This window comes from Halictus rubicundus, chromosome 2 (assembly GCF_050948215.1).
Source record: "Halictus rubicundus isolate RS-2024b chromosome 2, iyHalRubi1_principal, whole genome shotgun sequence".
Lineage (NCBI taxonomy): Eukaryota > Metazoa > Arthropoda > Insecta > Hymenoptera > Halictidae > Halictus > Halictus rubicundus.
Window position 1 is genome coordinate 20,390,260 of NC_135150.1, and position 13,172 is coordinate 20,403,431.

General features: G+C 49.0%; 1 protein-coding gene across 1 annotated transcript; it reads left to right on the forward strand.

Annotated features, from left to right (window-relative positions):
• The first annotated feature begins 727 nt into the window (after nt 1-727).
• Vvl (ventral veins lacking) lies at nt 728-12,002 on the forward strand. The gene is made up of 2 exons (XM_076805854.1): nt 728-4,899; nt 10,407-12,002. The coding sequence occupies exon 1, from the start codon at nt 1,919-1,921 to the stop codon at nt 3,296-3,298; it is 1,380 nt and encodes a 459-aa protein (XP_076661969.1). The 5' UTR covers nt 728-1,918; the 3' UTR covers nt 3,299-4,899; nt 10,407-12,002.
• Nucleotides 12,003-13,172: the final 1,170 nt, after the last annotated feature.

Here is a 13,172-nt window from a genome sequence, read left to right on the forward strand (position 1 = left end):
TTCGGAATCGGTCGACGGCCTACGCGAGATTGCCTCTCGTTTCGAAACGGCGAGACACCGGGGGTGTCGTTGGATCGCGTCGGGAGACCGTAAAAGAGAATCGTCGGTTCGCGGGCACAGTGTCCGCTGCACCTGTTGCACCGCGAGCTACGCGAACAGCAAGCGAAACCGGGTCCTACTGTCGCCAGAAGGTATTCGTCTTTCGCGGATGCTCTCGCGCGAAATTAGGACCTGTTGCGCGCGCGATCGCTCGCGGCCCCGCGAGTATCGGCTCCCGACGAGACCACCGACGGCGTAGCTCTCCTCCGAACGAGATGGAATCCGTGGGAAATTGGGAATCCGTCGTGGGTCGCGACGTCGAGGTGTTTGCGCGTCGACGACGACGAGGACGACGAGAACGATGGTAACGACGTCGCGACGGAGCGTACCTGAGCGTACCGACGGCGCGCGCGTGTCGAATCGAATCGAATCGAATCGAGTCGAGTCGGGTCGAGGTGAGTCGAGTCGGGTCGCGTCGGGTCGCGTCGGGTCGTGACTGTGGTGGGGAAAGGACAGGGGTGAGAGCAGTGGCGCCTGGGGTGCGTAGGTTGCCACGGGGGCGCGGCCGAGTTATGCACCGCCCGACGGTGACGTTCGTCGACGGCCACCTTGCGCGGTCTTCCAATCGGAGCTCCCGGAGCGAGTTGTGGTGGGGATGTGCAGGACGGTGGCGCGCATGAGTCGGTTCCACCGAGCGGCGGTCCGGGAGCCTCGGGAACCTCGAGCGAGCTGCGAGGCGAGGCAGTCAGTCGCTCTCAGCTACGACATGCATAACGCATGAGAGAGCTCGAGCGAGATCTTTTGCGAGCCGTCGTCGTCTCTCCTCTCGCGCGCACACATTCTCTCTCGCTCTCGCGGCTACACACTCGCGCACGGGAGAGACTGAACCGTACGCGAGGAAAGCGTACACGCGCGCACCGCCGGAGGAGACACCACCGTGTACGGCTTTTACTCGTCCGCCGTGCTGCTCCTGGTCCTGGTCCTGGTGCAAAGTCGTCACTCGCCGCCAACCGCCAGCCGTGGACCCGTTTCTCGCGTAACCCGCTCGAGTACGACCGGTCGTGTCCTCGGTCCGCCGTCGTCGTTGTCGTCGTCGTCGTCGTCTTCCGAGCGGAATCTCGGTGTCTCGCGAGTGTCGTCCGCAGAACGGGTCGTCAGTGATATTACACGACCGGTGATGAGTGATGATCCCCGGTAAAGAACCGATCGACCGTCGCGAGTGATTATTCTACACCACCTTTGTTTTCGTTACACGCGTTACCTACTGGTGTCCAGGTATCCGACACACCGAGCACCGATCGCTCGAACAGGACACACGGTGCGAAACCGTCTCCGACGGGGACACTCCCCGGAGGACACTCGGCAGGGACTGTTCTCCATTGTTCCGGCTCCACTGTCACGGATTTCTCTCCACGCTCCGACAAACTATGGACTACGAGTTGTTCGCACGCGCAACCATGTTGGTCGCCAAGGATTTCGAGTGCCCCCGCGAACGATGGACTGTGCGCTACGTGTGACTCGCGATACCCGAGTCTTCGTGAGATAGAATCGATCAGAGCTGTAGGACCGAGAGCATCTTCAACCACCATTGCCCGTTGGTACTTTCGGTTACGGAGAAAATTTTCAGAGTAGATAACCACGGCAACGTGTACAATCTCGCCGGCAACCTCCGGAAGAGGAGCAAAGAGCACCAAAAGGCTAGGCGAGAAGGAGTTCGGAGGAGCAGTGAAAAGAGGGGTGCCCTGTCGGGGCAGCCCGATCATCGGGGATTTGTCGGGAGTGCGTGTGTGTCTGTAATAGACTGCCTGTAAATCGAATAAAAAAGAAAACAAACACACGAGCAAGCGGGTTTCGCGAAACCTCGGCCGAGGGGAAGTAAATGGCCGCTACCACGTACATGCCGATTGGTAGCGCAGTGTCGTCCGAGCTTGATGGTGGTTCGGGTACCGCGATCGGGATGAACATCGCCGTGGGTGCGTACTCCTCGAGCTCGCCTCGCAGCGCCGCCGACGCCGGGGAGATGAAGTACATGCCGGCGCCGCAGCATCATCACCACCATCATCATCACCACCAGGTGACGTCGTCGCCGTCGCCGAACGGGCTGTCGCACCCGTCGGCGGCGTCCCTCTCGTCGGCGAATCCATGGGTGAGCCTGCAACCGAGCAGCGACCACTGGGCGTCCTCGATGGGGATGCATCACACCAGCCATCATCCTCACCATCATCCGCACCAGACGAACGCTGGGCTAGACGTGAAACCGTTGGCGGCGGCGGCTGCGACGGCCGCTGCGGCCGCGGCTGCGGCAAACGACCAGTCGATGCACCCGCACCGCGGCGGGCCCCATCAGTCGCCGGGGATGGCCTCGCCGCATCCTTGGCACGCGCCGGTCGTGCCCTCGGCGCATTATAACCCGTCGGGCGGCGCGGCCTCGCCCACCACCCTGCAACAGTATCATGCCGCGATGAACGGCATGCTGCATCCGCACCCTCACCAACACCATCCCCAGCTGCACAACCACCAGACCGGTCTCCATCCGAACCTGAGGGATCCGGGTTCGCCTGTCGGCCACGCGCTGCACCCGGGCCACGCGCACGACCGGGATCACAGCGCCGGCGAGGACGAACAGCCGACCTCCGACGACCTCGAGGCGTTCGCGAAACAGTTCAAGCAACGGCGGATCAAGCTCGGATTCACCCAGGCGGACGTCGGTCTGGCGCTCGGTACTCTCTACGGCAACGTATTCTCGCAGACGACGATATGCAGGTTCGAGGCTCTGCAGCTCAGCTTCAAGAACATGTGCAAGCTAAAGCCGCTGCTGCAGAAGTGGCTCGAGGAGGCGGACTCGACGACCGGCTCGCCGACGAGCATCGACAAGATCGCCGCGCAAGGACGGAAACGGAAGAAGAGGACGTCGATCGAGGTCTCGGTGAAGGGCGCCCTCGAGCAACACTTTCACAAACAGCCGAAACCGTCCGCGCAGGAGATCACCTCGCTGGCGGATAGTCTGCAGCTAGAGAAAGAAGTGGTCAGGGTGTGGTTCTGCAACCGACGGCAGAAGGAGAAGAGGATGACGCCGCCGAACACCCTCGGCGACGGTATAATGGAGGGCATGCCGCCCGGTCACCAAGGACAGGCGGTTCTACATCAGGGCTACCATCCGCAGGATCACCTAACCGGCTCCCCTATGGGAACCCGTAGCCACAGTCCGCCGATGCTCAGTCCTCAGGGTCTCACGGCCCACTCGTTGGCGGCCCACTAGCGTTCGCCCGGGCCTCCCCCGTTAGGCCTCTCGATAACCTCACAGAACTCGGCGAACAATCACCCGGTGGCCTCCGCGCCGCCGGACGTGCTCCCTTCGTACTATCATCACTATCTTCAGGCGCGGACCGGTAGCTACACCACCAACTCGTAGCCGTGGTCGGAGAGCTGCCTAGACGCGACTCGATCGCGATCTTCGTGCTTCTTCTGATCGACGCGCGCCCTCGACGCATGAACGAGAGCAGCATGTTTCCCTCAAGCACCACACAGCCGGAGCCAGAACCAGCCAGACAGCCAACCATGGTGGTTGGTTCGGATAGAGTGTTGGTCGCTTTTTCTTCGACGAAGTTCAACGAGGTTTCACGAGGCCCAGCCCGGATCATCGGGGAGGCTTGTGACAAAAAGAGAGCACGGTCCATGGGATCGTGCTCGACACCAGACACCGCCGTCTCTTTATCGTCCTCCAGCAGCTACGCCAGGGAGTAGCATCGTCGTGGTTTGTTGTTCGTCGTCTCCTAATCTCTTCGGGATCGAGTTTTTTTCCGTGATCGACGCAACAAGCCAGCCCACCACAACAACCCCCTGTGTCGGAAGTGCGTAAAACTCGTCCGCGGTCGACTCGATCCGTCCGTTTGTTTCATCCCGTTCGTTCGTCCGTCCGTTCGTCTATAGTTTTTGTTTGGTTCGAGGACCCTCCGAAGAGCACAGTGGTTTTCACATCCACGCCGTCGCCGTTGTCGTTGTTGTCGTTCGCGACGGTGAGAATCGACGGGGAATAGAACAAGTGCGCGCTCTGTATTTGGGAATTCAGAGAGAGAGAGAGAGATAGAGAAAGATAGATATATATATATATAGAGAGAGAGAGAGAGAAAACGCGAACGGTGATGATAATCGAGAGAACGTTCTTGTTGTGCGCCGACGAACGACGGGAAGCCGTGCTTCGGGGATGTAGGACCGAGGTGACGAGAGAGAGAGCGACGGACGGACCGTGTACATACAATACATACGAGAGAAAACGAAAGGAACACGCAGCCGGAGGCGAAGAGCGGTGGACGTCCGCGCGGGATTTGCTCCGCGCAAACCCGCCGGATGATGTAACATAAGTAAATATGGACTGTAAATAATGTACTAGATAAAGCTAGTAAGTTAAGTGTGAGAGCGCGCAGCGTACGACGTTGTTTCGTTCACGTCGTCGTCGTCGTCGTCGTCGTCGTCGTCATCGTCGTCGTCGTGGTGGTCGTCGTCGTCATCGTCGTCAACGTCGTCTACACGTCGTGGTCGTCGAGGTCGTCGTCGCAGTCGCCGCCGACGGGTCCAGGAAAACGTGGCTCTCTTCGCGGCCCGTCGGAGGAACGAGGGAGCTGCGAGGAATCGAGAAATCGGAGATGGGAACGACGCGAGCGTTCGAAAAAGTAAACCGCGCGGCAAAAACAAAGCAAACGAAAAGACATAAGAAACAAAAGTACAGGACACGCGTGACGAACACGGGGAATTTTCGAAAAAATAATGTAGAAAGAGACGCGCGTGTCCGGATAATATCGTGTGCCGAATCCTAGCGACAGCGGAACCCCCTCGCAAAGAAAAACCCCTTCTGTATAAAGAGTAAGTATATAAATATATATATGAACAAATATATATATATATATAAAAAAAAAGAACGGAGACAAAGTGAAAATATAATGTATAAACGTGGCGAGATAGATTCGTGTACACGGGAAAGAGAAATTTTTATTCGGTCAACAGAGAAGGACTTGGAAAAATTTTATATATATATATATATATACACACACACATGGATTATTTGCGGTATGTTTTTTACATATGAAAGAGAAGCGACTATTGTAAACGACGAGGCAGGTCTGTCATTATTATTTGGTCACCTAATACGATGGTTTTATTATTATTGATACTATATTATTCGTCGTCTCTTTATTGTCATTTTATTATTATGCTTTATTATTACCGATTATTATTGATAGTGCTATTATTAATGTTATTATTGTCGTTCTGTTGCCCGGAGGCTAATCGCAGAGCGAGAGAGTCTCGCGTTGATCCGTCGCCGCCGGGCACCGCCGGTCACCGAAAAAAATCGCCTCTCTCTCTTTTTCTCCGTTTTTCGTATTGCAAGCTTCTCGCTTTTCGCCTCGTCTCTCTTCTTTTACTCGCGATTTCGGCCCTGCACGAAAATGGTTCCCGATGTTCTTCCGGATTCTCGATCTTTGTTTCGCGGAGTCGTTCGCCAAATCTCGTTGTCATGCTCTGCGATTGGCCGCGCGCTGATTTTTCCGCCGGCGAGTAATCGATTCCGGTTCGGTCGTCCCTCGGCGTCGCGATGGCGGACCCGTCGCTTTTTCCCTCCCCCGTTCTCGCGATTGGCTGTACATATTAGGATTATAGAACGACCATGTCGCCGCGACACAACCGATCTCTCGATCTTTCACGGGATCCGCGAAAACCGAAGGATGCAATCTCGGAAACAACCCATTCGAACGCGTTTTTCTCCACCGTCCGACAGATTCTTCCACGGGAACAAAGCCGCGGTCTTGTTGTTATTGTTGTTATGTTTGGTGCCCGAACAACCGTGCCGGTCTATCACGAAATTAATCACTCCCGAACGCATTGAAATCGATCTCATTCTCCACCGTGTTCTCGTAGGAACGTGATCGTTCGCTCTCGATAAACATTCCTCTGGGTCGAGGAATCGAATTCCTTGACCGTATCGGCACTGGTAAACGTTGTTCCTTTGATTTGCACGAAAATCCTCACATTGTTGAAGCGAGCTTAAGTTTGATACGAGAAGAGTTAGTTTATTGAAGAACCAGAATGTTCTGCCACGCATCGGAAGGTCTTTCTTATTTGTACGCTGAAATTGTGGGAACGGCTTTGTCATCGCGGAGGAAGTTACTGAAAATTGCACAATAGTCATACGAATCAATTATAAGTGAAAAAAGGGTTTATTCAGCCTGTTCGGAAAATACAAATTTTTCTAGTTCACGATACCCTGTTTATTCATCAGTGGATCATACTTCGGCATTTCTACTCTAAACGTGAACACGTTCGCTTACGCGCAAATCGATTTCAAGCAAAATGAAGGATTTGTTTAGCTTACCGAAGAAGCAAAATTGTCGTCTATCCCGAAATTGTGTCAACAACTTCGACTCGCGGAGTCCCAAAAAATTGCATAACAGTGGCGTAAAGCAGTTGCAAGCAACGAGACTTCGTTTCTGAAAAGACGAATCGTGAAAAGATTAGTTTCTAGGGAAAATATTGTTGGAACTTCATGTCTGTACCGACCAGCCGAAGCTTGAAATGGCTGGGCAATCTGGAACGCAGCATAAACCGGGCTCTCGATCCAAGGAAAACAAGAATTCCGCGTTGTCGGTCGGCGTTTTTCTCGAAAAACCATGGCGGTGCAGGTCTCAGCAGGTTGGCACCGATCTCCTACGCCGCGTTTCGCAACGAATAGGCATGTCGTCGAGCTGTACGCGTCCTCGGGGCTCCTTTTTTAACGCCTTTCGTCGCGTAGGTGGTCACGCGGTTTGTTCGCCGGTCCCTTCGCTTTTTCTCTCCGCGAAGCCGATCCTCGCCGTGGGCCTTACTCGGTGCTTGTGATCGTCCGGGGACCGGGTACAGCCCGTCCTCATGTACCTACGCAAAACGAAAACTTCTCAGTTCGCCTTCTTTTCTTATTTCATCGGTAGGCTCCTCCGCAGGGTGTTCCGAGTATCGAGAAAAGGGACGCGCGCGAGCTTGTCGCCGCCGCTGCCGTTTTCGATCGGGTCCGATTCCCAAGACCCCCTTGCGCACAGAGAAAGAGAGAACGGAATAAATAAAATAAAAAAAAAAAACCACACGCGCAGCAACACCACGACTCGAATGAATTCCTCGAGACGCACGCGCGAATTATGCGAAACGCGTACGCCCGCGAGACGATCCTTGACGCGATCTGCATAAGCGAGCGGCTTTAGCGGGACTCGCCGCGATCCCAGTCATTGTTTTCTCGAACCCTGATTCCTGGCTAGAAATTTTTACGTTGTTCGACGATCGTTGTTTACTGGAAACCGTGCTGGGACTGGGATCTATCCGTCGGTGACTGATCTGTGACCTTAGAGTTCGTTTAAGAAGCTTTTTAAGCAGCTTCGGGTTCCTTCATTGTTCTCTTTCACATCGATTTGTTGTCAGAAATTTATTACACCCTGTTGCAATTTTTCTATACTTGGGCGAAAATGTGTCGGGACCTAGTATGATCCGTCGGTGCAAGACCTAGGACCTCACGATCCACTTGACAGTCTCTAGAGCAACTTCAGTATGTCACATTCTACTCCAAAGCATCGATTAATTTTATTAATTTATTACGTTCGCTTCCACAATTTTTCTACGATTTGTACTTGCCCCGAACTGTGACAGGACCCAGTAGAATCCGTCGGTATGTGATCTAGGACCTCACGGTATACTTGACAGTTTCCAAAGCAGCTTTAATAAACAACAAAACATCGATTCATTGTTATAAATTTACCACGTTCGCTTTTACAATTTTTCTACGCTTTATACTTGCTTCACACTATGACAGGACCAAGTAGGATCCGTCGGTACGTGATCTAGGACCTTGTACCTCCACTGACAGTTCTCAAAGCAGCTTCAACATGATCCTTCACTATTCTCTCCAACATTTATGTAGCATTTTTAATATTTTACACTTGCTTTTAGCACTTTTCCATATTATTTGCTTAAATCCATTTTGGGACCTGTTCTGAACCGTCGCTCAAGGACGTAGGACGTTCTAGGACTCCTAGCTCCATCGACAGACCCTTCAATAATTTTATCCAGGCTCGTACATCAGATCGTTGTCATAAATTGGCTATCCTGTAACTTTTGTTCCATAATCGTTGGTAACCGTGCCAGGACCACGTCTGAATTAGGTTTCAGTTAGTATCCGTCGCTTCATGATCTAGGACCCCATTGTTCTCTTGAGAGTATTTCTATTGGCTCTATCGGGACTCGAGCAGTGTTCGTGATATATTTAGCACACTCAAAGTTGCAATTTTCCATATTCTAAAATCAAATCCGTCGTTTTAGGATCTAGGGTCGTTTGGAACCCTGTCATCCCTTTGAGGGTCTCCATATTGACATTATCAGGATCCAAATATTCCCTCGTTGTTGTCAATTGTTAAAACTCTCTCGTGTAAATTTTCCATGGCCTGTACTTGTTTACCACAGTCTCGAAATTATATCTGACACATCGCTTCAGGATCTAGGATCCTTCTATTATTTTCATCGGGATTCAAACACTGATTCGTTGCTATAAACTGATTGAAATCCGGGACCCTCCGCCATGCAGATTCGCGAAAAATGACCCAAAAACATGTCGCTAGGTTTCCCTAACCACGCGCATCGTAACTTTATCGCCAATTTCACAGCCCCAACCCTCGGCCTACAATTTTTCGAACAGCAACGACAATTCCGCTCGATGTTTAAAGGATCATAAAATCGCTGTCAAGCCCGGAAACGATCTCGCAGCCCTCTGAAACACACGAGAAACCTCGCGAGCGAGCGCGCGCGCAGGTCCCGGTGCGTTCGAATAAAAGCTTTCGGGAACAGGTGACACATTATCGTCGGAACGACTCTATCGTCGGAGTTTCTACGAGTTTAATAAGGGGTGGGGACCGTAAAATCGGGCCCGGGCCCACCGAGACGTCGGTCAGATCCCTGCCGGGGACCCGACTCGTTATAACGCGCTTAGGGCCTAACCCGAAAACCGCTCGTTTCCGTGATCCATCCACATTCTTGCCTCTAATGATAGGTTCGCGCCGGCCTGCGGACTCGAATCGTTCGCCTCGTTAGAGCCGATTCCCGAAAATCGAGAAGTCACGGATCTCTGATCGGTGGAGGGGTGGGGGTTGAAATCTAGGGGAGGGGATCGAGGGGTGCGCTGATTTCTCCTCGAGCGATCGATACACGGCTTCATTAGGCGACAGCTCGCGGAGCAGAGGCTCGGTGTCGGGATTACGCGCGTTATCGGTGACACGGTTTCCGTGATTATTTGCTCAATTGGCCGGGAGAGCGGCGAGTCCGGCTTCGGCCATCCTCGAAGAGAGACAACTTTCGGAAAATTTTCCGAAGACCATCGGCGAAAAAACAGGTGCGCGAAGCGGTCCCGAAATTTTAATTAACCCATTGCTCGGGAATATCGAATTTCATTCGTGATGATCTTAAATTGAATCTGATAAATGTGTATGCTCTTCATTGATGTTAATACCGAACGTGCTGTTCATGCATAGTGGTCGATTTGCACAGAAATGTGGGTAAAATTCAGGTCTGGACTCTATTCAAAATGAAAATTGTTCGTTTCTTCTTTTTCAGTCTTCTGATTTATTTGTCTCGGTCTCTTAGAGGTGTTCTGGTTTGTAGAATATGATTTTAGTGTTGTTTGTTTTTTTGTTAGAAAACAAGTTTTCTTAAAAAGACAGTTTTTAAAATAGATTCTTATATTCTGACGATCGACTCAGAACGAGATTCGCATTGTGCAGAATTGCTGCTAGAAAGCTAAAACATTAAAATAACGAATGATACACAGATAACGTATAGACCAATAATATAGACCAAACATTAGATTCTACGAACTGAGAATATCTTCAGTTATTTTCCATTTTATCTACGTTCTTGAATTGACCACTGTGTGTGCCTGTCAAATGCATCAGCTTTCTTGCTTTGCAATTACCGTTAAACTTGTAAAGATACCAATCATTTTTTTAGCACTAACGGTTTTAGCGTTAAACTAAGATGAAATCCTCTTTCTCTGTCGTTTACGTTCACGACCATTAGAAAAAGCGTAGAAATACGATCAACATAAATTTTCTTTTCCTTCTAGAAAATTGTAAACGACAATATTCAAATCGTTCCAAATGTAATGAAAATCATAGCGCAAGGGGTTAGTAATAAAATCGGCGACGAACTTGAGCTGAACCAATGACCCTTGACCCTCAATTTGTCTTTTGCTATCAAGTTGCTCTACTAACAAGGAAATAAATGATTAAATATAGAACTTTTCGAGAATAAAAACGTGTGTAAATTTCGAAATAGCTTCGTACAAAAATATATTAAATTGACAGGAGAGATGAACAAATGCTAACCACGTGACAGTTCCGTACATCCAAGATCCGTCTTGGATGGTCCATAAGGGATGAGACGAGACGTGGAACCTATGACAAACCAACTATTCGTAATCTACCACATAAAATTTCTATTGTTTCCTTTCTTTTGTTATTTTCCCCGGAACAGAAAAGAGAACCAGAGGACAGGAGCGAGAGGCGAAACCGAGGGCGATTCGTCGAGCCGTCGAAATCGATCGTGGCCACGTTGTTTCGTTAATTTTTGCTCGTTTGTCTCGTTCCCCTAACCGCTGTCTGATCCTCGTTTCCGCCGTTGGAAATCGATGGGCGCTCGCCACTCGCAGTTATTTGCCCTGTCGCAACTATTGTTTCGTTTAAATAAAATTGTACATCCGCGAAAGAATCGCAAATATTTCCGAGCGGCGGACAGCTGGTTAGCGGGTACAGGTCTGCGACGATCTCTTCGGCGCGACGAATCGCGCGGAATCCGCCTCGGACGGCGCGAACCTGCGATCGGAAGCGCGCTCGAACCGCGTGCGTTGTACATAGGCGAAATAGTGCGGGGAAAACGATAGTGATCGACGGTCGAGGCGTTTTGGAAGCGAGAGACAGCCCCGTCGAACGAATCGCGAAAGCAGACGGGATCGAAGAGCTCAATTAGTTCGCGAGAATAATTAACACATTGCGGACGGCGTACGCTGTCCGTATGGCTCTAATTAGGTTACCGTAAATTGAGAAATAAATTCATGAATCCTTCGAAAAGCGTTGATGATTTGTTGATCATCACTGCGCGGATTGCATGCGTTTAAAAGAAGAATTGGTCGAATATAAAATTGTAATGGCGTTAGAAATATTGAATGATATCATTTTCAACTTCCTAAAATTACTAAAGGAGGAAACACATTTTCATTTATATTCTGTTGATTGACGTGGACAGTTTTGCACGATGGTCGTAGTCAGAAAATTTCCGTATTGCGTTTTAGGGTAATGCAATCCTTCGAAAATGTTTATTCTCGTGGATATTAAAAATCGAAAGACGTCAGTTGGCCATCCGCAATGTGTTAAGAGCGGCTCGAGGAGTTTATCGAATCGGCAATCCTTGAAGATTTCGAGTTCCGTTCGGTTTTTCTCGCGAGCGACGATCGACCTCTTCGATTTCGAAGTGACGCGCGCGAACTTCTGCGTCGGCGACCATACCTGTGCTGTGTGCTTGACAATGTGCGATACGAGAGAGAAAGAGAGAGAGAGAGAGAGAGAGAGAGAGAGAGAGAGAGAGAGCGTGAATGAATGCGAGAGACTGTAAAGATACTTACAATTAGATGTACGCGAAGCACACGCGCGAAGCAAGATTTCGAAAAACGATACACACGAGAACGCGACACGCGAAGCAAACGATACCCGAACGATTCACCGCGAACGAATCAATTGTACACAGCTCCTCCTTCTCCCTGTATATTATTATAATTAAACCTTAATTATTATTAACGTAAAATAAAGATCTGGCGAATGGTGGTGACGTTTTGTTAGAATGGCAGAAAACTAAATTACTACTGAATTTTAATTAATAAACGACATGAAAGTAATACAACAACATAACTGGCGTTTTCTTTTCTTTTTTCTTCTCTCTTTCTTTCTTTCTTTCTTGATCGTTCTTCGCATTGGCCCAACTATTCCACCCACAACCAACACCGGACACCTGGCGGAGAATAAATTCCACTCGAAGCTGGTGAATACCTCACTCTGTTGCAAAAAGATAATTGGACAATTCCTTAATACGCGAAAAACAGCGAATATTGAAGCCTAGATAACTAAGCTGTCCTAAGAGTTATCACCAGACTGCGGATTTTATGCGTTTACGGCAAAAGTTGGTAGGTGAATTACGCGGTAGCAAAAAGAGTAGGAGAATTATAGAATGTCGTTATTTTAGTGGCAATTTATCGAAGTTATTACGAGATGAAATTCATTTTTATTCTACTCCCGTTTCCTGCGTTTGGGGACATTTTTATTTTGCATAATGATCCGCAGTCTTAGTGGTACTCAGCAAAAACTACAAAAATTTTTTTATTCGGAAGAATTATGAAAAATTGACCATTACAAACACGAGTATAATCGAATCCTTTTTATTCAACCAGAAAAATATTTTACCTCAATGGAGACTAAATAAAATTACAAAGGTATGTTCAGAATTGAATTTATTAATTGAAAGGTTTGGAACAATTTTTATTCGCAACGTAAGTGGATCATTCAGATGGCAAATTTAGATTTAAATGCATTCAATGACTTTTATACAATTATCAAGGGTTGAATCTCTGATGAGTAGACTGTGGATCAACGAATTGCAACGAAGTGGGGTGAAATGCCAATTTATTTTCTTTCTTATTATGTTTAGCAGGCTGAGAATAATATAATAGCGCGTTTAAATTGTTCTAATATTTTGGCTATTTTAAATTACACCTACTTATTTTTGTCATAAGTGCATAAAATCCGCAGTCTACTGATGAGTGAGCAAAAGAGGATAACACAAAATGCCAAGATAGTACAAATCATCATTTGCAAGAGAAGAAGGATATTTCTGAATTAAATACAACACATAGGTCATAAGTCTAATGGGAGCAGAGACGTGTTAAAAATATATAAAATATAATATACATCTTGTAAGTTTAATGGGAAGGAGAGCATACCGATCAAAAGTATAATAATAAACATTTCGTAAGTCTAATGGGAGCAATGACGTATTAAAAATATATAAAATATAATATACATCCT